We start from the raw sequence: 25,453 nt of genomic DNA on the forward strand, positions 1-25,453 counted from the left end.
ATGTGCACACAGGATGAGAGCACAGAGACACACAGGCTCCACCCACATCTGCAGCAATGTTTCAAGACCAGCCCAGCCAGTGTTTTGAGATTCCACTGAGTTCGTTCCACACATACAAGATTCTGAAAACCACGCCAGGAGTGCAGGAAAAGGCCACATGTACCATAAGTGACCAGCACCTCAGACTCAGGAGGAATAAAGACGTTATACAGTCCCTGTGGCGAGTTGGAAGAGTCTGAGCTCAGAGGGGATCAACTTAAATATTTGACCCAAAGGACACAAAGCATCCTCCCACCTCAACCCAAGGGCAGAGCTTTGGCAATATTGAAGTACATTCCCCTCTGTTACAGTGCACACACTTGGGAAGAGTTCTTTCTTCACCTCAACTAGCCCATTAGTCTGGGTCAAGATAGCTGCTGTCCATGTCTGGGGCCCTGCACTGCCTTGTTCCCTCCCTGGTGGGGTTTAGACCATGGGAGACAGATTAGTTTCTTTAATTACTTGCTAACAATAGACAGAAGGGAGTCTTTGGGTTGAGAAACTTTAGTGGCACTGTCCAGGGTGATGGTTAGAGACTAGGATGAGCATCAGCACAGTCTACCCACCCCAGTCTACACAAACCTGATAACAGGTCCATTCTCCTGTGGAGACTAGTATAGAAGACTAACAATGGGGTCAGGAGACAAAGGCAACAAGGATGCCTATACCTTGGGTCTTGGGGAATTCCACGGGCAGATCAGATCAAGTGCCCAAGAGTTTGATCTTGAAGTAAAACAAGACTTCCTGGTCAGACTGGAGAATCCCATTTGTCAAACAACAGAAAAGGCCATGAAGGCTTTTTGGGGTTTCTAGAAGGCATAGAAAAGAAGGCCCTCCTAGGCAGCCACCTACTATGGGTGTCATTCTTATTCTTGACACCAGAGGTCCTGTGCTGCCCAGAGAACAAAATGGCCACAGACAGAGGAGATTTACAGATCCACGTCTCATAAAACATGTCAAAAGCATTCTGGTTCTCTTAGGGAAGAAAGGACAGGAAACAGCACCAGTTCAAGCGCCCTAAACTCCTCTCAGGTAGGAAACATGCTTGCTACAGCCTGGTTGCCTGGAGATGAAGGGAGAAACCAGCGATAGAAGTAGAGGCTCTGGATACCCAGCTGTGTAGACTGTGTAGAGCTGTGGCTCCCACAGAACACCTGGACAAGTTCCTGGACAGGCCTCCATTCCTTCACCCAGCAGACACCCATTGCAAAGCACAACTGCCTGAAGCTGGGGGCTTTCTTTTCCAAAGAAAAACAGGTAACCTAGCCTGGCCCATGGTGATGATCAGAGTCTTCAGAGGTCAGTCTCACTACCTACAAGGCTTTCAACACAGTCCAGCTTTGGTTTTGGCTGAGCTCACAGGATCCTAGGTATCTATTTCTGCAGAGCCACAGGACCTTGACACAAGATACTATGTACATTCAGTCTGCTCTCCTAGGTTAAGTCATGTTGCCCAGCTTCTTTGTGATATATTGGGCATGTTTCCCCCACATTTTCAATCATAAAACTGCAAAGCAATTCTCTTTTCTCTCTCTCTTTTTTTTTTGTTTTGTTTTTTAAGACAGTGTTTTACTCTGTGGCCTAAGCTACCCAGGAACTTACTATGTAATTTTAGCTGGCCTTTAACATGGGTTTTCCTATTGCCACCATTCCCAAGTGCTCAGATTACAGACTTGAGCCATCATGGCTGGCTCCAAGGTGTTTTCCTGAAGAACATACTGATAAGAGACTACCACAAGGTTCTGGAATGTTGCAGTTCTACACAAAGATGCCAAACCTTCCAATCCCTACACTAAACTCAGATACCATCTCTGCTCCCTTAAAGATCACTGATTACAAGATCAGTCTCGTAACTTGGAATTTTCTGAGGGCACAGTGTTAAGATGTCACAGTTTGTAAAGAAGGAGAGTCTTCCTGGGCCAGCAACTGACAGTGTGAAGTTCAACACTTATACTTTTCAGCAACAATAAACTGCCAGGATTATATCTCATCAAATTTCATCCATATTGTCTAATTCTTAGAGATTGGGATCAAACTGCTTATACCTGTCTATAGACCAGAACTGACTATAAATACTGCACTCTACTTCCTGCTAGAAGTAGCAGCACTGTGTCAGAGAACACACACCCAGCCCCTCCCTCCCTTCCTCAGGCCGACAAGATATGAATAAGTGCAGTTTTGTTTTCATGTCAGAGATTCTGGCATGCTGAAGAGGACAGCCTTGCCAGTCACTCAGACAGTGGTTGATGAAGCCCAGAACTCTATATTCTGAACCTTCTCATTTGCAGATATAATGCAAAGAACATGCAAGCAAGAGGAAAGTGCAGTCTTATTGTGAAGTGACTAGAGGCTTTCTCTGGTCCAGACCTGGTTTCAAAAGGTTCAGTTGTAGAAACCTGGAACAACAGAGCAAGGGTGATGCGTGATGCGTGATGGTTCTAGCACCTCCCACACTCAACTAATGTCATCTCCCATCACTCAACTCTCAAGCTGGTGACACCCTGGATGAAACCTCTGGTACTTGCTCTCTAGATCTCCAGACTCAAGACATAAAAAGTAGTAAAGAACCCACACTTAGCAGGGTTCTCCCTAACGTTTGAGTAAAACCAGCACCAAGCCAGGCAGTGGTGGCACACACCTTTAATCCCAGCACTTGGGAGGCAGAGACAGGCAGATCTCTGTGAGTTCGAGGCCAGCCTGATCTACAAAGTGAGTTTCAGGGCAGGCTCCAAAGTTACAGACAGAGAGAAAAACCCTGTCCCAAACAAACAAACAAACAAACAAAATAAAACAAAACAAATAACCCAGCACCAAATCCTGAACTTGGGCCCAACAAGGACCTGGGGGTGGGAGATCTGTGGACATTATTCTACCCTGCATGAGGTACAAGGACAGGGGCTGAGCTAGGTGGCCCATCATTCTCCTAATAGTTGATTAATAATAGTACATTCTAGAGCAGAGGTGTCCAACTTTGAATTTGCTACATGATGCTGTCACCTACAAATGTGCTGGGCTGCATTTGTAGCTATCTTAGAACCCATGTGGTCTATGGGCCAAAGGCTAGACATGCCTGTTTTAGAACACAGATGAAGAACAACACTAAGCTACCACCCCAAGGGGACTATGTCCATATTTTATGATCTTAGTTTTAGATTCCACAACTCATCTGGATTGACTCTACCAGATGATGTATATATCAGGATAAATAAGAAAATAAGGTAGAGAGTATTGGGTGACCGCTTAAAGACCCCATACTTCAAAGCCACACTATCAGGTCAAGGTCTCCAGCACTTCTGAAAGGATGCTGTGCAGATCCTCCTGGTCCCTTCCACTGGTTTCTAGGCAGGGGTTCAGATGGGGGATTAGAGCACCACTGAGTTAAATCTTGGTCAAGAGCCTACCTTTTGGCTCAAACCCCACACCCCACAGGATGCAAATAGCTATGAAAGCACTGAATGGCAAGTTTTCAAATACATTTTAGTAAGTAGGAAAATTTGCAAAATCAGAATCGATAAAGATCAAAAGAGAGACTGCATACAGTCTTCCTGAGCTTCAGACACAGATCTGGGACTCAGCAGAAGGTAAAGCCTGTAGTGACAGCAGAAGCCATACCTGTACCTTTATGCACATTCCCGCCCACCAGGACACGCCCAACCAGTTCACCTACCTCCGCCCTGGCAGGCTGCTCTCTGTCTGGCCACTACTCCCAACTTGCTGCATCTTGGATCTTTCAATGTGTTCCACGTAGGTCTGGATCATCTGTCAAGAGGGGCTCCCAGTTAGTGTCACGGAACCCCCAATGCTAAAGCTTAGAAGTGCTGTGCTTAGATAAAACAGCTTATTTAGGGAACAAGAATCTAAGGAACAAGAGTAGACAGCTTTCTACCAAACAATGAAGGCATTAGAAGAAGGGATCAAATAATAAATCAGTAATAAATGCTAAGTGCGGCCGCAGCAGTTAATACCCGCTCTCAGCCCAGAAGGCTGCCCACTCGCACTACCTCTGTGTGCCGCTGGTGTAGGGCATTGTACTCCTTCTTCATCTCCGATTCCCGTTCCTCCAATCTGGAAACTGGAAAACACAACCACAGTGTCAGCTGCACAGTCCAGCCTTCATAGCTCAGTACATATCCTCTGGACTGTAACCAAACCCTGGCACATGGCACAGCAGGGCAGCACTTTGTGCGGAGAAAGACTGGTTTGTTCTTGTTAAGAGTACCAGAAGTAGCCGGGCGATGGTGGCGCACGCCTTTAATCCCAGCACTTGGGAGGCAGAGGCAGGCGGATCTCTGTGAGTTCGAGACCAGCCTGGTCTACAGAGCTAGTTCCAGGACAGGCTCCAAAGCCACAGAGAAACCCTGTCTCGAAAAAACCAAAAAAAAAAAAAAAAAGAGTACCAGAAGTAGAATATGATTGGCTGGTCAATATAAATGGCATGTAGAATGTGCCACACGTATAAGAATGTTCAATCCCACTGTAAAGGAAACCATGATGGGTGGAACTTAACTGCTCAGGGCAGTCAGATGTTTCCAAAACATAGGCAAAACCCATAATATGTGCCATGGGTAGGTGGAAGTGAGAACACAGGGGCGGACTACTTGCCTAGTATGATGAACAAGACCCTGGGTTCCACCCCCAATGCCTCTAAAATAAGTGAATAAATCTTTTTTTAAAAAAGAAAAGAAGTGAGAAGCTCATGAAAAGAGACAAAATTCAAGGGAATCATCAGAGTCATGTTAAAGCCTGAAAGAACTCAGAAGTGAATGATGAAATGAACAGCAGCATTCCTTACACACATCAGTGCTGAACTTGCTTCCTCTAGGTTGCTAACAAAAACTGGTGACACCCAGAATGGTCCCCTCTGCTGTGCCATGTACCCATCTAGAAAATACAACTAACTAATAAGCTAATTGGAAATATTGGCCAAAAAACCTATCGCTGGGTCTTACTAATGTAGTCAGCATGCCACTACCCTTGTGTGCCTTGCTCTGTACCTCTGTCTCTGTAGCCCACTAAGTGATGGAGATGATTAAACAAAGCAGGACATGTGAAACTTACGTGTCCTGGACCTTGGGTGATAAGGTCCTTCGCTGGCTTTCATCATTACCTCACTTTCTCCTGGCCTCCTGATGGCTTTTCTAAATTGACTTAACAAAGTATATGGTTCTTGGCGTACGCCTTTAATCCCAGCACTCGGGAGGTAGAGGCAGGCGGATCTCTGTGAGTTCGAGACCAGCCTGGTCTACAGAGCTAGTCCCAGGACATGCTCCAAAGCCACAGAGAAACCCTGTCTTGGAAAAAAAAAACAAAAAACAAAAAAAAAAAACAAAAAAAAAAAAAACAAAGTATATGGTTCTACACCTCATTTTAGACCATCTGTGCTTAGCTGTGTTCTATGGCCTGGGAATGAGCTGCCAGGTGGTATCTGTGGAGGCTACTGCTGCTCATCCTGCATCTGCAAATCAGTTGTAGTGTGGGGACCCCTTTCTGAAGTTCAGCATAGGTAATCAGTTCAAGGCAAAGTCAACTCCATTTTTTCTTGAAGAAGTCCAAAGCATGAACACCAGCACCCAACAACAAATAGAATCTAGGGATACCAGAATCCAACACACACTAGACCATAGACACTAGTATCCAATGTACAGAAAACCAGAGACACCTACACACCACACATGGAGTCCAAGAACACCAGCAACCAATGCATATGGGGCCCAGGACATCAGAACCCAATACATATGACCTAGGGACACCAGCACCCAACACAGACACCAACATCCAAAGCCCATAACTTAGAATTCTCTAGTACCTAGCACACATGTGACTTATAGATACTAGTACCCAATCTACGCATGACTCATACACTGGCACAGAACACATGTGACTTATATACACTACTTACAGACATTGATGCACCATATACATGACTTACACAAACTAATACAGCATACACTTAAATAGCTGCCCAAGATGCAAAAAGTCTACCCATGTCAGGTGTGTTCAAACACAGTCTGTCTCTGTCTCTGCCCCTACCCCTGCCTGTTTATATGTGTTTCTGGAAGGAACAAGTATTAGACCTCAGGACCTCCCTGCAGGCCCTTGTTGGATGTCTGTGCAGCTAGTGTCTGGTTGGCAGTTTCCATTTGGCTCTCAGGTCTCATGCTAGCCTAGAGAATCACCACGTACTAATCTCAGTTGGCATTTTTTCCTTTTAAAGAAAAGAGTATGTTTTCATATGTGAAACACTCTAATCAAAAGGAAAATCACAGCACCTGTGTAAATAAATTTATTGTACACGACCAAAATAGGCCTTTAGATTTACTTCCTGTTTGCAAACACTAGCATGTGTAGAAAGGGCCTGCCCACCGCTTACCCGCAGATTCATGCTTAGCAGGGTGCTAGTCTAGCACAGTACCTCTGAGACTCAGCCTTGAAATAGGTCAAACCTACCCTATTAGGTCAGTTTTTCTTTCCTCCCCAATTCAATTGTAATTTCACAGAGAAATGAAGGTAGTTGTTTCTCAAAGTAACCAAATAAAGTGGCAAATGCATTTTAATCACTGAAATTTTGAATTATAAAAAATATTGAAGCCAGGTATGGTGGCACACACCTTTAATACCAGCACTTGGGAGGCTGAAGTAGGTAGATCTCTGTGAGTTCGAGGCCAGCCTGGTCTACAGAGCAAGTTCCAAGACAGTCAGGGCTATGCAGAAAAATCCTGTCTCCAAAATGCCAAAAAACAAAAAAAGACTGAAGAGATGGCTGTAACAGTAACCTTATCGTTTAAGTATAGTTTTTTTAAAAAATATTTATTGGTCATAAATAGATATTCTTTTTTTTTTTTAAGATTTATTTATTATGTGTAGAGTATTCTGCCCATGTGTATGCCTGCAGGCCAGAAGAGGGCACCAGATCTCATTACAGATGATTGTGAACAACCGTGTGGTTGCTGGGAGTTGAACTTAAGACCTCTGGAAGAGCAGTCAGTGCTCTTAAGTTCTAAGCCATCTCTCCAGCCCTTAAGTATAATTTTAAAGATTTCCTATTATCTTAAACCATGTATATGTAGGAGTGGGGTAGGAGGGTTGTGCTCATTAGTGCAGGTGTCTGAGGAGGGTAGGGACAGCGGAACCTCCTGGAACTGGAGTTATAGGTCCTCTGGAAGACTAGCACATAATCTTTTTTTTTTAATTTTAATTTATTTAAAAACAAAACAAAACTATCTTTTACATGTCAAATCCATTTTCCATTCCCTCCCCACTCCTGCTCCCTCCACCTTCCCCCAGCAGTACACAACCTTAGTAACTGATCTCCAGCCCCTTAAGTACAGCTTTAGAAATTAAAATAATTGTTTTTACAGTATTTTTTTAATTTTTTTTTAAATATTTATTTATATATTATGTATATAATATTCTGTCTGTGTGTATGTCTGCAGGCCAGAAGAGGGCACCAGACCTCTTTACAGATGGTTGTGAGCCACCATGTGGTTGCCGGAATTGAACTCAAGACCTTTGGAAGGGTAGGCAATGCTCTTAACCACTGAGCCATCTCTCCAGCCCCCTATTTTTTTAATTTTTAAAAGCACCTTTTCACCTTTCCTACAGATACCTTTGGCCAGAATTTGGGGAGGGGGAAAACCTAGCTAGGCTAATCCTGACCTACTCTGGGGCTGAGGTTTGAGGAGAGCAGCAGGCAGGCGGCTAGTACTTGCAAACAAGAAGCAAAGCTAAAGGTCTGTAGTGATTGTCACTAAAACAGTGCCTCCATCAGTACACTAATCTTTAGCTTTACAAACAGCAGTCAGGGCCCAAGGCCAGAGTGCTTTGTTCCTCAGAACCACAGGAGGACCTAGGGTATGAGTGTTTTGTTATTTATAGTAAGATTACACAGTAAAACAAGTGTGTTATGCCACAAAGACTTTATTTCCACAAAGGATTGAGGCTGATTATGGAAATACAGTTGTGTGATGAGACAGAGCAAATAGCTGAAAATCAGGGTGAAATGAAAATAAAGCCAACCACTCACCTTAGGCACCCACCCCCTTTAATCAACAATTTGTGTATTCCTCCCACGATCAATCAGTCTTAGAATATACATGCAGTCCCAACTAATGGCTCCTGCTAGCTACTTACTCTGATCTGCATAGTTTTTGGCCTTTAGCTCCAGCTGACGTGTCTGAAACTCATAATGTTCTACCTGGATCTGTAGTTCTTTCTTCTCCTGCTCCAAGGCATCTTCAAATTCAATGAATTTCTATGCATGGGAAAGACAAAAGATCAGAAGGTGACAGCCGCCCTTTACATGAAAAAGTCCAAGTTCAAGAACCCAAGAATCTAGAAACAGTTTGAGGTCACAGCTAACCAGTGGTGGGTTTCCACTAGCTTCTGTTCCCTACCCCTTCATGCTGCCTTTCCCCATCTGTAGAGACATCACAGATAAACCCTGACAAGAAGCAAGAGAACACTTCAAGAATGAGTGACGCCGGGCGGTGGTGGCGCACGCCTTTAATCCCAGCACTCGGGAGGCAGAGGCAGGCGGATCTCTGTGAGTTCGAGGCCAGCCTGGTCTACAAAGGGAGTTCCAGGACAGGTTCCAAAGCTACAGAGAAACCCTGTCTCGAAAAATTAAAAAAAAAAAAAAAAAAAAAAAAAAGAATGACTAGAATCTATAGCCAGCTAATACCATTCCTGATGACTTCTGCTTTCAAAGACCTTTCCAGGGCCGCATGAGCAGTAGTAAGGCCCATGATCAGCTAATGTTCAGAAGTTTTCAGTAAGTTCTGAACACTGGGCTCTACAAATGATGTGGCCCATCTTGGTCTGCAATCGAATAGTTTTTTTTTGTTTTGGTTTGTTTTGGTTTTTCGAGACGGTTTCTCTGTCTAATAGCCCTAGCTGTCCTGAAACTCACTTTGCAGACCAGGCTGGCCTCGAACTCACAGAGATAGATCCTGTCTCTGCCTCCTGAATCCTGGGATTAAAGGCGTATGCCATAACTACCTGGCAAATAGATTATTCTTGTCAGTATTAAACTTCTCAATGGCTGGGTGGTGGTGGCACACACCTTTAATCCCAGCACTCAAAAGGTAGAGACAGGTGAATCTCTATGAATGAAGCCAGCCTGGTCCAAGATCGTCAGGGCTACACAGAGAAACTCTCTCTTGAATGAAAAATCAACCAATCAAACAAAATAAAACCCCAACAACAACAAACAAACAAAACCCAAAACTTCTAAATGAAGAAAAGGCAACTTTTCATCTCCAATCATTATTTATTTACCTCTTATTTTTATGAGTATATGTGTGTGGTTGTGTGAGTTATGTGTCCCACATGCAGGCAGGCTCCTAGGGAATCAGATTCCCCAGAACTGAAGTTACAGACAGTTGTGAGCTGACATATGGGTGCTGGGAATAGAACATGGTTCCTCTGGAAGAGTAGCCAGTGTTTTTAACCCCTGAGCCATCTCTCCAACCCCATTAATCACCCCTTAGCTGAAGATCAATCATTTCTGAACTACAAACAAAAAGCACCACTCACTCAGTCTTTGAAAAAGCTTATCCTGTTGAGTTTCTGAGTCTAATGACCATCATCAACCAAGTGAAAAGAAACCACTCTGCAAAACAAAAGATACCTAATCAGGCTCAAAGAGAAGTCACCACCCATGGCATGGATCCTTGGTATGGACATTGCCTCTGCAGAGGGCCAAGCTAAGGAACTAACACTGATGGATACCTGGTGTGACTCCTACAGCAGTAAGGATTGAAGAAGGAAGTGTGTGTAAGTACTGAACAGAAAACTGTAATGTGTCCAAGAAATTCCATCTGTAGGAAGCATAAATACCTGGTGGGCTTTAAAGGCATAAAAAGCTTCTCAAAGGACATGAATATAAAGCGAACCTTGAATTTCAGGTGTTGGTTTCTGCCTAGGGTCAAGTTTCATGTAATAACCCACCTACGCCCACTGCACAACTGTCTGTCTGATCAGTCAGATGTCTCTCCTGCTGCAACCTGACCAAGGTCTCTGCACAGGAGCACTGAGCTCCAGGGAAGGATGGGAGGATGACTCATCCTGTATAGCCAGTGAGAGTGGAAAACCCCAGAGGAGGGGAGGAAGGAGCTGGGAGGGAAGAGACTGCATGCAGCCAGAAGGAAGTCAACTCAGGATTAGGGACATTGCACTCAAGTAAGCTGAAGGAAGAATACCCCATAGCCAGCAAAATGCAAGTGTCTTTGTGTGTATATGCAGATATACAAACAATGAAAACAAGTGACTGTGAATCAACTGGATACAATTACCATATGAAGAACACACATATACTAGTCAGCCTTTTTTAAAAAAAGAATTCCATGAAATGGGATTGCTCTCATTTTACATGTAAAATATAAAAGGAAGACATCAACTTTATATCCCTGTCAAACATAAAAGGAGACAACAAGAGTCAGTATTCAGGACTCTCAGGATGTAGAGTGCTGGCTATGCAATCTCTTACAATGGGACTCATGCAGCTGTTACAGCTTTCCTAAACCGTGCATGCTTTCCTGGGAAGGTCAACCTCTTCTCTCTCACAGTTCTGTAGCCCAGGAACACCCATAGGAACTCATCTAGCATGTTAGAAGTGAATGCCAAGAGGAATCAAAAATCAGGTTCTTTTACATAGGGGGAAAGAAAGGGAGTTAATTTCCAAAAGAAAAAATGTGCCTTATTGATCTTCTGTCTTAAGGAAGCACACAGACAAGGAGCTCTGGGCAACATGGGCTGGTGCGCCTGTGCCATCACCTCTAGCTACTTTCTGGTACCAATAGTGGCACCTATATCCATCAAGTACTTATTCAGGGACAATTGGGATAGCAACACTAACATTACATGTTCCTTCAGGGCCAACTTTACATCTTCTACACTGTAGAACTACCTAGGTCTGAAACACAAGAGTGCAGATCCTGAGCTGGGAGGCTGGAGTTACAGACACAATCTTCAAGAACTACTAGGCAACACGAGGAAGAACAGTGATATTTCTACATTCAATATTAGATGTGGGCTAGTAGTATGGCCATAGTTCAGGAATGCAGCAAGTGTTTCTCATATTCATGCTAAAAATCCATCCAGTATCCATCTGAAACACCACAACAACTGATTTAATGCACTCTGATTTTTAGGACAAGTAATCAAAGAAAAGAGTAAAATCACAGCACAGAAGTGGTGGCAAATGCCTTTAATCCTAGCACTTGGGAGGCAGAGATAGGTGGATCTTTGAGTTCAAGGCCAGCCTGGTCTACAGAGTTCCAGGACAGATAGGGACACAGAGAGAAACCCTGTCTCAAAAAACTGGAAGGGAAAAGAAAAAAGAATATAATCACACCTGGTGCTTGAGGCCAGCCTCAGCAAAACAGTAACCTTGAGACTAGCCTAGACTACATGAGCTCTTGTCTCAGAGTTAGAGAGATGGCTTGGTGGTTAAAACACTGGTTACTCTTGCAGAGTATCTGGGGTTCAATTCCCAGCACCACCATGGCTTACAACTATCTGTAACTCTAGTCCCAGGGGATTCTTTGTCCTTTTTTGGCCTCCCTGGTTACCAGGCACACTGACAGTTACACAGACACATATGCAGATGAAACACTAAGACACATAAAATGAATAAATTTAACAAACCAACCAACCCACCACAATAACAAGAAAAAAATGTGTGTGGCAGCTCATGCCTATAATCTAGGCCTTTGGATGTCAAAGACAGTAAGTACTACTGCAAATTCAAAGTCAGACTAGGCTAGAGAATAAGACTCTGTCTCAAAACACTGGGAAAGAGGGCTAAGTGTGGTGTCTCATGCCTCTAAACTCAATACTTTAGAGGTAAAGGAAAGAAGATCTCTGTTAAGTTCCAGGCAAACCTGGCCTACCTAATGAGTTCTAGGTCAACCAGTGCATACTAACCCAGCCAGAGCCGAACAGTGAAACCCTGTCTCCAAAAACCAACCAAATTAATAACAACAAAAGAGAAAGGAGGCGGGGAGGAGAAAGGGTGATTCAAGAGAGGTAAGAAAAATGAAGACAAAATTAAAATCTCAGTGTCTTTACTTCATGAAAATCTTCCTCGAGGTCAGGTTTGGGGGGAGTGCCTTTTTCAGGAAATTTTTATCTTCTGTGGCCCCTGCCCCAGTTTGAGCTGGTTTGTTTCTTCCAAATTTTTTTTACTTATTTTTTTCAAATCAGGATTTCTCTGTGTAACAGCCCTGGCTGTCCTAGAACTAGCTCTGTAGAGCAGGCTGGCCTTGAACTCACTGAGATCTGCCTGCCTCAGCCTCCCAAGTATTGGGATTAAAGGCGAGCACCACTGCCCGGCAAAAACCTTTATGTTTAGTATAGTATATGCATGCATGCACTTATGTGGCAGGTGCCCACAGAGTGCACCTGGAGCTAGAGTTATAGGTGGTTGTAAGCCATTCAATATGGGTGCTGGGAATTGAACTTGGGTCCGAAGCAAAACCAATAGATGGTCTTAACTACTGAGCCATCTCTACAGTCTCTTCAGCTGGTTTGGGCTTCCTAATCTGGCCCAGCTTTACCCACGATCTGTTGTGATGACTAATAAGGAGATGTTGTAATGCCTCAGTTGATAGGTCCTTGCTTTCAAGAAACAAGCATTTTAACGCCAGGGAGATGGCTCCAAAGGTAAAACCTCTAGGCACAAAAGCCTGACAACCTGAGTTTGATCCCTGTAATCCACAAATAAGTTGGATATTGTGGTATGCATCTTAGGCGAGATGTGAGACAAAGACAGGAAAATCTGCCTTGTATATGGAGGACAGCAGCAGAAATAAGAGGGACCCTTCCTCAACAAGGTAGACAGAGAGAAGCATCTCTGGAAAAATTGTCTCTGATCTCCACATGCATGCTTGTAGCATGCACTTGCTTACTTCCATACAAGCCTCATTCACACACAGACACACACAGACACACACTTTAAAAAACGGCAGCATTCTAAATTTGAGCCAGACAGAGTTACGGCTAAGTGTGTGTCTGCAGGAATGTGTGCTTTTCTGGGTATTTGCTGAAAGAGAGAAGGGTCAGAAAAAGGCTAGGTAAGACAAAATGGAACAGGAGCCCAAATGAGGCAGAGAATGGAAGGAGTGACACTTAAAATCCATAGGAGACCTAAGAGGTTTATTGAGAAAGGGTGCTCCAAACATTTTCATAACAGGCACAGCTTTGAATCTGTCCCTACTGATTTCAGGAATCTGTCAAAGAAACATCACCAAATGGAGGAACATCCTTAAGGATGGAGCTATGTCACATTTAACTTGTTATCATGCCCCCTGTCTATGAAGGGTACTCAGTGTGTCACAGGCAACAACTTCAACAAATCTCAAAATCATGAAGCTCAGTGAAAAGCCAGGCAAGAGTATACCCTGCATAAGTTCACTTAAAGTTCTACTTTAACTGGAGTAAAGATGAAAGTTAAAGAAAGCAGGTAATCAATCAGTCACCTGTGGGTGAGGAGGCAGAGAAAAGCAGAGAAGGAGATCTGGGAGAACTAGAACAGTGGCCAAGACTTTAGAGGCTTACATGAGTGTTACGAGTCACACCGACACTAAGCATATGCAGTCAGTATATGTCAATGAGACCTCGATAAGTGAGTTAACCTCTACCCCCAAAGACTAAAGGACAGTGAAGCTCAGTATCAGAGATTCAATCCTGTTTCCAGTAGCACAGCTATTTCTGGGCACTAGGGATTTCCTTAGCAGTCCTCTTCCCAGCCCAGTGAGAATTCATCACCTCCTGTGCTGTTTCCTAGACAGCTGGCACCCCTCACCCCACCATAACACAGTATTTTCTCCTACCTGATCTCCTATACAACTGATTTAGATAGAGTCCTCTAACTGGAAAATGTCCACGGAAAAATATCAACCTACGTTTTTTGTTTGTTTGTTTTTTGTTTTTCAAGACAGGGTTTAATCTGTGAAACAGTACTGGCTGTCCTTGAACTCACTTTACAGACCAGGCTGGCCTCGAACTCACAGAAATCTGCCTACCTCTGCCTCCCTAGTGCTGGTATTTGAGGTGTGTGTCACCATGCCTGGTACAAACCTATGTTGTTTTTTGTTTGTTTGTTTTGTTTTTTAAAGATTTATTTATTATGTATACACAACATTCTGCCTCGATGTATGCCCACACGCCAGAGGAGGGCGCCAAATCTCAGTACAGATGGTTGTGAGCCACAATGTGGAAGATCAGTCAGTACTCTTAACTGCTGGGCCATCTCTCCAGCCCCACAAACCTATGTTTTAAGCACTTTCCTTTCTTGCCTGATGTTAACTTAAAAATATTGGTCACCTGCTCTTTTTTTTTTTTTTAAATATTTATTTATTTATTATGTATACAATATTCTGCCTGTGTGTATGTCTGCAGGCCAGAAGAGGGCATGAGACCTCATTACAGATGGTTGTGAGCCACCATGTGGTTGCTGGGAATTGAACTCAGGACCTTTGGAAGAGCAGGCAATGCTCTTAACCTCTGAGCCATCTCTCCAGCCCTGGTCATCTGCTCTTATATGAAGTATTCAGCCAGACTACTCACACAGATAGATATACTGGTATGTTTGTCCTGACTACATGTGTTTGTCTCAATTCAAGTTAAAAGGAATGAAAAGCAGTTCGAGACCAGCCTGGTCTATAAGAGCTAGTTCCAGGACAGGCTCCAAAACCACAGAGAAACCCTGTCTCGAAAAACCAAAAAAAAAAAAAAAAAGCCGGGCGGTGGTGGCGCACGCCTTTAATCCCAGCACTCGGGAGGCAGAGGCAGGCGGATCTCTGTGAGTTCGAGACCAGCCTGGTCTACAGAGCTAGTTCCAGGACAGGCTCCAAAACCACAGAGAAACCCTGTCTTGAAAAACCAAAAAAAAAAAAAAAAAAAAAAAAAAAGGAATGAAAAGCAGAGGCTGAGTGTGTGGCTCAGTGGTAAAGAACTTGCTTACCATGCTCTGAGGTCCTGTTTTCCATTCTCAGCACTAGAGAAAGAAAAAGGAAAATAAAGCCCACCTTCACAGCTCCATGGGTCACAGTAAAAATGCTCAAAGGCCACTATACCCAGTAGGTCCTGAGCTGGATAGTATAGAACTGGGCAGGCCACTGTCACAGGAAGTAGTATGAGCCATCAGTGATCAGTGTGGAGAGAAATGCACAGAAACAAAAAACTAGCTTTCTTTCCCTTCACACAGGACTAGTATCCCTCTGAGGGTACAGCTAGGGAAAAGAGATTAACTCCGGGGAACAAGCCAAACAATACTAAACTCTTCTGAGCTGGTACATGATGGGGAATATTCATGTTCTTCAGTACACTGTGAGATGCTAGAAATCAGGGGCAGGGGAGGCAGAAGTGGCCTGATAAACTTCCCCAGGGTAGAGTGGTAGAAGCAGCACTTGGGAAGGTGGGAAGGCATATGAGGGTAGAAGAACAGGCCTCTTCCCACTTCAAGAAGTGATCTGAGGCCGGGCGGTGGTGGCGCACGCCTTTAATCCCAGCACTCGGGAGGCAGAGGCAGGCGGATCTCTGTGAGTTCGAGACCAGCCTGGTCTACAAGAGCTAGTTCCAGGACAGGCTCCAAAACCACAGAGAAACCCTGTCTCGAAAAACAAAAAAACAAAAAAACAAAACAAAAAAAAAAAAAAAAAAAGAAGTGATCTGAGGAAAGGTGTTCTCCTGGGTCTTCCCCTTCAAGGCACCATCTTTCACATGACCAGGATGCTGCAACTGCAGTAGCTCTGGCTTTCTTTCTTGAGGACGGGTCTGATTACCAGGTCACATGAAAGCTAGACCAAGGCACCCCCTAAAAAGTGACAGATCTACATGTTCATCATATATCAAGGTTGCAAACAGCAGAAAATGAGGACCCAGGAGACTGCAGGGACATTGCAGGAGCCTTGGAGGAGCCTTAGAAGGCTGACAGAGCGGAAAAAAAGGCAACCTGGAAGAAAGCTCATGTTTGGGACTCTGGTGAAGAATATTATTTCTGCATGTTTTCTGTGCATTATTTCAAAACAAAGTTTTAAATAGCTGATTACTTAAATCTAGAATTTGGAAGAACTGACCTCTATTGTAGGTCCTCAGCCCTGTAATCTGTGCTGCCACAGTGGTCTGGAGGCACCTTGGATTTCTGACACAGCAAGATATTACAATACATAACAGAGCTGTCCATCTAGGAGCTCAAGGCTCTAGTTGGCCAGTCCTGTGTTCTCGCTTGCTACACAGAGTTTCTGTACCTATTTGTTATCACCTTTTAGAGTTTCTCGGAACAAGGTGTCACTTAGGGGAAAGAGCCCTTGCCTAGCATGTACAAGCGTCTGGGCCCCACAGGGAGGAAAGGACTGCTTTCCTCCTGGACTCCAGTACTGCTATACTGGAACAACTCATGGAGGCAAAAAGAAAAGGCAGCTCTGACTACCAAAGCTTCACGGCTTCATTTATAAAAATCAATGCTAGGAGCTGGGAGTGTAGCTTGGCATTCAAGGGAACCTGGGCTTAATCTTTTAGTACATTAGGAAACAACTGCTCTTAATGTAACTGAAGAAACCACTTCAGTTTCTGGGGCTGAAAAGAAGGCTCAATAGTTAAGAGCATTGGCTGCTCTTTCAAAGGACCTGGGTTCAATTCCTAGCATCCACATGGCAGCTCACAAACGCCTGTAACTCCAGTTCCAGGGAATCTGGTACCCTCATACTGACATACAAGCAGACAAAACACCAATGCACATAAAAATAAATCAAATATTTGAAAAAAAGAAAACACATCTTATCCAAGCAGTGGTAAATTTACTACATGTAATATAAAAATAAAAACACAAATTCACTTATGAAAAGTTCTATTCATTGAGTAGGCTCGGTGTTAAGGTATCCCCCAGTCTCCACTTAACCTCATACAAATGTTTTTCTAATAGTGGCTATTCTTGTTTAACTTGAATAAATCTTGGCTCAAACTCTTCCATTTGGAGTCTTTCTTTTTGTAGCAACCACAGCCACATTATCAGTAAATGTCCAAAGAGCCCACCTCAGGTGCTTGAGATGAGCTAAAGAGTGCTCCCCAGCACATTCTTTAGGGTGAAGACGACTTACAGGCAGTAAGAACACTAACATAATTTTCTTCCTATGATTGAAGTGCTTGCCCACTGCAAGGAAAAAGGCTGGCACAGTTAGCCGCACCTTTCTAATCCTTTACTCTTCCAGTGGGAAAGGGCTGAGGAATAAAAAATACTTTCTATTAGAATCTTACTAATCAGTAACAACTCGATAGATCAAAAGGCCCAAGCCAGGACATTCAAGGCTGATGTGAAACTATATTAGGGACTCTGTCCTCACTGCTAAATTCACCTTGCCACAGTTTTCTTTCTGGGACACCAATGGCCAACAGTGGAACTGTAGTGGAATGATTCACTACTGCTGGCAAAGACAATTGTAACTGGAGGTCTGAGAGAGGCTGGAGAAAGTGAGTGCTTCCTAAGGGTGGGATGGCCAGACTAGAATCTGCAAACTCTACAGATGAGTCCCTCCTCCCAGGTTCTGAGCTCTAGAGAATGAACCACCTGGTATCGAGTAAGAAGTGGAGGACTAAGACGTTTATTCTGTTTAAGAATTTTTAAAAGCCTATAGGGCGATGGTAGAACACACCTGTAATCCCAGCACTCGGGAGGCAGAGGCAGGCAGATCTCTGGGAGTTCGAGGCCAGCCTGGTCTACAAGAGCTAGTTCCAGGACAGGAACCAAAAAGCTACGGAGAAACCCTGTCTCGAAAATCAAAAAAAAAAAAAGAAAAAAAAAAAAAAGAAAGAAAGGAAAAAAAGAAAAACAAACATACAAACAAACAAAAATCCTGGAAGATTCTTCTCCAAAGGCTGCTAGCAGCTCAGGTTATCTATTCACTGACTAAGACGGGACAGCACTCTTCTGCGCCACGAAAAGTGGCATCTAGTGATGCACAGCTCCGGGTTTATCACACCCATCTGATCACAAGTCCCTGTCTAGACGAAGCTGGCCAGCAGCACACAGTAGTATAGGTTTGTTTGTTTCTAACAGAACTGAAGATAATCACGCACCTCAAAATAGCTAGGATGCCAACTGTTCACAGCATATAGTCGCTCTTTGGTGTTAACCTTATTGGAGGTCCCCCAAGGACACTATACCAGCATTTGACAACAGCTTCCACCTCGCTGGCAGAGCAACTGTTCACTTCGCGCTTTGATCAGCTTCTCTAAAGAGCTGGTCCTGGTAGTGCTACCAGGCAAGCCGCATGTACGCTCCCCGCTTATCAACGTGCGGTTAAACTGGAAGGCAGAGGCATCTTCCCTGGCAGCGGTGTCAACACCACATAGGGCAGGTGCCTGGTCCAGGCGGAGCCCATTTTTAACTTAAAAGGTTTTTTATCAGTCTTAAGGCTGTTCACCTTCATGTTCTCCTTTTCCTCCACATCAGTGATCTCGACTATGTAGGTACAGAGGCAAGGGAGAAAAAAAAAAAATACCCGAATTCTCTGTCAAAGTAGCAAAAGTCCCCAGAGAGTTCAAGACAATGGAGAGTGATATCAGGCACAAGTCACAGCTCCAGGGTTGGGCTGCAAGGATCAAAGCTGCAGGCTTCTGGGGAACTGCCCCACTATGCAGCAAAATGACCCCAAAGATAAAGCTCAGGCTGGTGCCAAGGTCTACCCTTTATTTTGGCCTGTCCTTTTGTCAGTAGTCAGTGTGTGACCTTGGTCTAGCCCGACACTTTCTGGAGCCAGTTCCCTCCTCAGTAAAAGGTCCGAGGTCACCCTGAGCCCTCCTCACATCCTAAGAACGTTTGCATGCCCCTACGCTGAGAACTTGGGGAAGCCAGTCGAGTGGGGCCTGTACATCCCAATTCAGAACAGCAGCATCTCAACTGCCAAAAGCAAAGCAAGTCACAGTAAGGAGAACTGATTCAATATAAACAAGCTTTAGCCTAACCCGGGCACGGGGCCACTAATTTAAGAAGCCAAAATATCAAAAAGGGCTTTCAATCTCTGAGACTGTATCAACTTCACTGAAATGGAATTTATAAAGAGCCACTTCCCATCATAAACCGAAGAGCACTGACTTCCAGAATAGTAGACTCTCTGGGCTCTGCGATCATCTAGCGCTAGAAGATCACAAAACTTGCTCAAAGCACTGAAGGAAGAAAAATCCGGAGCCAGCAGGCGGCAGCCAAGGTCAGAGGAGAGCAGGAACGGGGCCCTCGTCTCCCGGACTCTGCGTCCAAATTGATGGAGACAGCGGCACTTGCAGCGGCAGGATTCTGCCAGCCGCCCCGGACTGGCTGCACCACGCTCCCCACCCCGTCCCCCTCCGCGGCGGCCGGGGCCCACGCACCTCCTCGGCCTGTTTGCGCAGCGCCTTCTCGCGCTCGTATTGCGTGAGCAGCTGCTCGTTGTCCTCACGCAGGAGCTCCAGCTCCACCTCGTGCTCCTGGTTCTCGCTCAAAACCGAGTCCAGGTTCTCCAGCACGTTCACCACCAGCGGCATGAGCTCCTTGACCACCTCCTCGTCATAGCAGTGGATGAGGCGCTCGAACTCGCGGTAGATGGAGCCCGCCAGGCCCGACACACGCTCCGACATAACCGAGCCCGAGCAGTAGTCGTCTTGGTACACCACCACACCTCCGCCCTCGTCCATCTGGATCTCCATCATCGCGGCTATCGCCGCCGCCGCCAGCGCGGCTCGTTCCGGTGCCCGAGTCCACGGGCAGCTAGCACCTCAGACAGCCGCCACCTTAGGATGCTCCGCCGCCGCCGCCCAGGCCGCGCCCGTCACTCCCTTGACGGAAGTCCCGCCTAGTCGCGGAGGTGGAGCCCCATCCTGCCCCGCCCTGAGTCGTGCGCCCTGACGCTAGAGGAAACGCGGCTGGGAAGTTTCCGGGGCGTCGCGGGTGGTGTTTGACGAGGCGGGATTGTTGAGGCTGGGGAGACCTGGCTGGTACTGTGTCTCTGTCCGCTTTGTCTTCAGATTTTTGTAATACACTCTAGCCGACCTCGACGTCCATGCGACGTGTGTCGCGTGTCCTGTTTCTGGCTGTTTCACACTCTGCTGTTGCTCAGTTCCAAGCAGTGATCCATCTGCACCGCCCGCCGGGGCTCTAGGGTCCTTATGTGTAGCAGAACTTTGAAGCCGGTCGAACTGTGTTCATTTGCTGGGGACACCGTGAGCCTGACTTTGAACTGTGCGCCGCGTGGAGACTGACTGCTTTCTGCTAACGGAGATTTCCCTCCTCCCAGAAGAGGGTGTCTGAATTGGAGTTACAGTCCTTTGTGAGCAGCCATATGGATGGCTCTAGAATTGAACAGAGGACCACCTCTGTAAAAGCTAGTGCTCTGGACTGCTGAGCCATCTCTCAGCCACCAGATCTTATTCTTAACTACGCCAACGAGTCCCGTAGCTGACATCCAGAACACGTAAAGCATTGCTCAGAATTTCGCACGTGTGTACTGTGTAGCACTGGCTGACCTACAACTTGCAATGTCTGGCCTCAAACTTTTATAGATCTGCCTGATTCTGCCATTTAGCTGGGATTAAGTGCACATACCATCACTGGAGCTATAAATCCCGTTTGAAACATAATTTGGTTTTGTTTTGTTTTTTTCTTTTGGTTTCTTCGATAACAGGGTTTCTCTATGCTGTCCTGGAACCCACTTTGTAGAACAGACTGATCTTGAACTCAGAGATCCACCGACCTCTGCCTCCCCAGTGCTGGGATTAAAGCCTTACACCACCAACACTTGGCAACATAATTTGCTATATAGACAAATATCTACCCTAAGAGATTAACTGTTTTGTAATAGGGCCCCCAAAACTTAGCACAACTGACGGCATGATGGAAGTGCCATTCAGGCTGTAAAATTAAGAATGTAGACAGCACCACCTGCCAAAAATGAAAGCGAAGAGCTAGTCCATAAAATCTATAGTCTGGGAGAGTCTCTAAATGTACTAACCTTGCTCTCTGGCTTCTGTAGCTCCGCTTCTGGCTAACTGATCTTGTTAACTGAAGTGTGTCAACCCAGAACATGGTTTTTGTGCTTAAAAGCTCATCCTGAGAAAGGCTCAGTGAGAAAGGCAATATTCAATCACACTGTGAAACTAAACTTTGCATTTGCATTAATTAAATAAAATTAACCCTGGATCAGGATGCTGAGTTAGCAACTAGTTGACATAAAGTAACCATGGAGCATCAGAAGGCATCTGGAAGAGACAGACACACCAGGACTAGGGAGAGAGTGGCACGGCTTTTTTGTTTGGTGGATAAAGGAGAGGTTAGTTAGTTGCTACCCAACCTCTCTGAGTTAGCAGATTTTCATTCCAGCCTTTGAATCTCAAGTCTTAGAGAGTGATTGAGATTTAGTTAAAGCTACCTTTAGTGCCAGCAGCAAAGCCGGTGCCTGAGGGAACAGAATTTCTGCCAGGTGGTCCGAGTGGCCCCGACCACTGCCAGAGAAGCAGGGCGATGACTGGAGTTGCAATTGCTGGCAGAACCATCCCCCCCCCCCCCACGATTGGAACACAACACCAAGTTCCTACCAGTTCAGCTAAACCCTTCCAGATTAAACAGTGCCCAATGACCCCGGAAAGAAAGGGAAATTGCAGTGCATAGTGCCTAGCTTAGAGAGAGAGAGGCATCCTGGTGCCCTGCCAATCACCCTGGAATACACCTTTCATGCCTATGAAGAAATCTGAGATCTCCGACTCTTTTAAGGAACATGTGTACACTATCTTGGACCTGAAATATGGCATTCTTCAGCCACACACTGGCAGAAGTGAGTCAATCCATCTTTGCTTATAAATGGACAGACCCAGAATGAAGTTACAGTGGGTATGGGTTATCCCAAGGATTTAAAAAAAATTCTCCAACCCTATTTAAGGAGACACTAGGAGCTGTCAGGTCTCCCAGGGAAACAGATGTAAAGGGGCCACTAAGGGATGACTGCAAAAGTTACAGATCCTGGGCTACAGAATGTTCACTAAGAAAACCAACTTTGTATATCAGAGGCTACCTTGGCTACCAGCTGAGGGGAAGCAAAAAGAACCTTTCTCTGAGTAAGATTGTTGCCATCCTTCGGATTCCAAACTCCAAAGACTAAGAGACAGGTTTGAGAGTTCCTAGGTGCAGCCAGGCATCGTTACTAGCTTGTGGAAATAGCAAGGCTTCTATACAATCAGCACAAATCTGGACTGACTGAGCAAAAGGGATTTGATGTTTTAAAAACAGCTGACTTCAGCTCCAGCCCTAACATTTCCAGATATCTCAAAACCTTTTCAGCTATTTGTCCACAACAGGCATGATAAAAAGGGTTTTAACCCAAACCTAGGGCATGGAAACGCCCTGTGCCGGAGCTGTGGAACACCTGCTGCAGAAAACTGCTAACAGGGAGTGGAACCAGCCCAAGAGAAAGAAGTGTGTTGCTGTCAACAAAGATGAAAGGAGTTGGAGATCCGAAGAGCATTTTGACACCAGACATGGAGATGCAGAATTCGGTTGTTTGCCCAACTGGTTTTCAGTCTTGCTTTGGTCCAATATTTCCTCACTGTGCTCTCATCCCTACGTTTTGGAATGGTAATTTATGTCCTATGCCATTATATGTTGGAAGTATGTGATCTGCTTTTTGATTTTACAGGAGATTATAGTTAAGAAAGTGCATGAATCTCAGAAGAGACTTTGAATTTTGAACTTTGATTTATTTGGTTTTTCGTGACAGCCAAGCCACTAGAAAAATCTTACCTCTACCAAGGCCTGGCGACTGCAGACTGAGCCTGTCTCCTCCCATTTTATATTCTCTCAAGTGCTGGGATTAAAGGCTTGTGACTCCCTTAGTACTGAAATTAAAGGTGTGAGCCACCATCACCTGGATCTGTTTCTACACTGATCTTTTTTTTTTTTTAATATTTATTTATTTATTGTGTGTACAATATTCTGTCTGTGTGTATGTCTGCAGGCCAGAAGAGGGCACCAGATCTCATTACAGATGGTTGTGAGCCACCATGTGGTTGCTGGGAATTGAACTCAGGACCTCTGGAAGAGCAGGCAATGCTCTTAACCACTGAGCCATCTCTCCAGCCCTCTACACAGATCTTGTGTACCCTAGGGTGGCCTTGAACTCACAGAGATCCATCTGCCTCTATCTCCCAAATCCTGGGATTAAAGGTGTGTGACACCACTGCCTGGCCTGTAGTGGTTTAATTTTACCCTCTGATCTTCAGGCAAGCTTTTATTAAAATATAAAGTATCACTATACTAAGACACGGCCTACAGGTGGGTCCCTTAGTTGCCAAAAACAAGGGAGTTTCCATTACAAAAACTGGGATTGTAAAACTGAGGCTTCTTGAAAAGTTCCTTTAAAAGATTCTGGCCTTTAGAAAACAGGAAAAACAGGGGAATCAGACTCTATGTCACAGGAAGGGAGTTAGAGTTAGTCATTCTCAGCCAGAAATCTGCCAGGACTGCCGGTTATGCTTAGACACCCAGGCCCTGTACTACATAGGATAGGAACTAAGCAGACTGTCAGCCCGCTGACTGACAAAACTCATTGTGACTGGGGAAGCCCAAATTAGGGTTAGAGATTATGAGGGGCTGAAACTAATATCCCAAACTTTAATCTAGCGCTCTGCCTTATTCTGATGCCTGCTCTTCTGCCTTATGGGTTAATTCATCTGGGTAACAGCAACATTACCGAGACCCAAGGACTACTGTGCAGGCATATACCAATGGTTTGACTAAATATAAATATGCCTCTTCTGATGATCTCAAAACTAAATAGACAGGTTGATCAAGAACCTAGAGGCATTAAAACAGCAGTGAGATTCCCGTGCAGAAATAAATGATCCTGCAAAATTGGACAGGCTTAGACCTCTCATGTGATTAAAAAAACAAAAACAGAAACGAACCACCAAAAGCCTGTGTGTGGCTTTGGAAGAAACCTGTTGTTTCAATGCGGACTGATCAGGAGTAATTAGAGAAAATCTTGCCATGGTTGGGGAAATAACCAGTCTTCTGCTCTAGGTCTCCTTGGCTAACTATTGTGCCCAGATCACGACCCCCAGAAAGAGACCACCAGAGAGGCCCAGACTGTAATAAGCAAGGTTTAATCAGCATAATACAAACATGTTTGGAACTCATCTCCATCCCCGTTACAACAAGGTAGAGAGGAGTTATATCTCCTCTGTGGGGTAAGCTTTCTTTTCTTTTCTTTTCTTTTTTTTTTTTTTTTTTTTTTTGTTTTTTCGAGACAGGGTTTCTCTGTGGTTTTGGAGCCTGTCCTGGAACTAGCTCTTGTAGACCAGGCTGGTCTCGAACTCACAGAGATCCGCCTGCCTCTGCCTCCCAAGTGCTGGGATTAAAGGCGTGCGCCACCACCGCCCGGCTAAAAACCCTACTTTAATCTTGTACCCAATGTCTGCCAAAGCCCAAATATCTCTGTTATGTTCCTTTCACTTTTTTTTTTTTTTTGAGACAATAGCTATGGAACTCACTTTGTACACCAGGCTGGCCTTGAATTCAGAGACCTGTCTGCCTCTGCCTCCTGAGTGTTGGGATTAATGGCACACACTACCACTGCCTGGCCTCCCTTTCATGAATTGGATTTCAGATAGCACTACATGGTTATAACTAAGAAAATACTATTTCATGATTGATCTACCAGAATGCTAAAAATTAGGAATATAGTTTAGGAGTTAACACAAAACCCATGTGATTCCAGTACTATTTCTACTTAAGAACGAGACTTGAGATGGCAACTGTGATACTTTCACTTCCTAATTCAGCACAGGGAGAACCAAGGGGAATCAGCTATCTAGCCTCTGGACAAATACTGACATCTTTTAGTGCCTGCCCAGGGATGGAACAGTTGCTAACACAATACTGTATCTCGTTTCTAACCTAGTTCATGGAACTCACTACATTTCTAATTATGTGTGGACAAGCAAGTTGTTTCAGATAACACACATTGATTTTCGTTGTGAAGTGACAGTCTACCTGTAATGGTAGGTCCTGTCCCTTTAGGAGACAAGCCCCGCCCACTCTCTCCCCTGCCCACCACCTAGGCAGGCAGATCCTCCCTGCTTGCAGCCTGAGCCCCTTTCCTTTTCTGTCTCTCTCCCAAAGATGTATCTGCTGCCATGCCCCTCCCGTTTCTTTCCTCATCCCCTTTCTCCCTCCCTAACCCACTAAATATCCAACCACACTCTGCATGGCATGCCTATCCATCTAAGTCTCTCACCTGCCACATGGCTCCTTGCCTAAGACCAGCTAGCCCTCATGGCCCATGGGCCACTTTGGGGGCTCACTGCCTGAGACTGGTTGCCTTCGTGGCCTGCTTGTGGTATCATGGCCCACGGGTGGTCTTCGGGTTTTGGATGGTCGCCACCCCAAGCTAAT

General features: G+C 45.0%; 1 protein-coding gene across 22 annotated transcripts in view; it reads right to left on the minus strand.

Moving 5' to 3' along the window:
• Mapk8ip3 (mitogen-activated protein kinase 8 interacting protein 3) overlaps positions 1-19,850 on the minus strand; it is a 44,409-nt gene extending 24,559 nt beyond the window's left edge. For all 22 annotated transcript variants that reach the window (XM_057773717.1, XM_057773705.1, XM_057773710.1 and 19 more), the window contains exons 1-4: positions 19,405-19,850; positions 8,170-8,290; positions 4,041-4,111; positions 3,707-3,798 (exon numbers count right to left, since the gene is read on the minus strand). In XM_057773717.1, coding sequence (XP_057629700.1) covers positions 3,707-3,798; positions 4,041-4,111; positions 8,170-8,290; positions 19,405-19,722 — 602 coding nt within the window. In that variant the 5' untranslated portion in view covers positions 19,723-19,850. The remainder of the gene's footprint in view (positions 1-3,706; positions 3,799-4,040; positions 4,112-8,169; positions 8,291-19,404) is intronic.
• Between the last annotated feature and the right edge of the window lie 5,603 nt (positions 19,851-25,453).

Source organism: Chionomys nivalis, chromosome 7 (genome assembly GCF_950005125.1).
Source record: "Chionomys nivalis chromosome 7, mChiNiv1.1, whole genome shotgun sequence".
NCBI lineage: Eukaryota > Metazoa > Chordata > Mammalia > Rodentia > Cricetidae > Chionomys > Chionomys nivalis.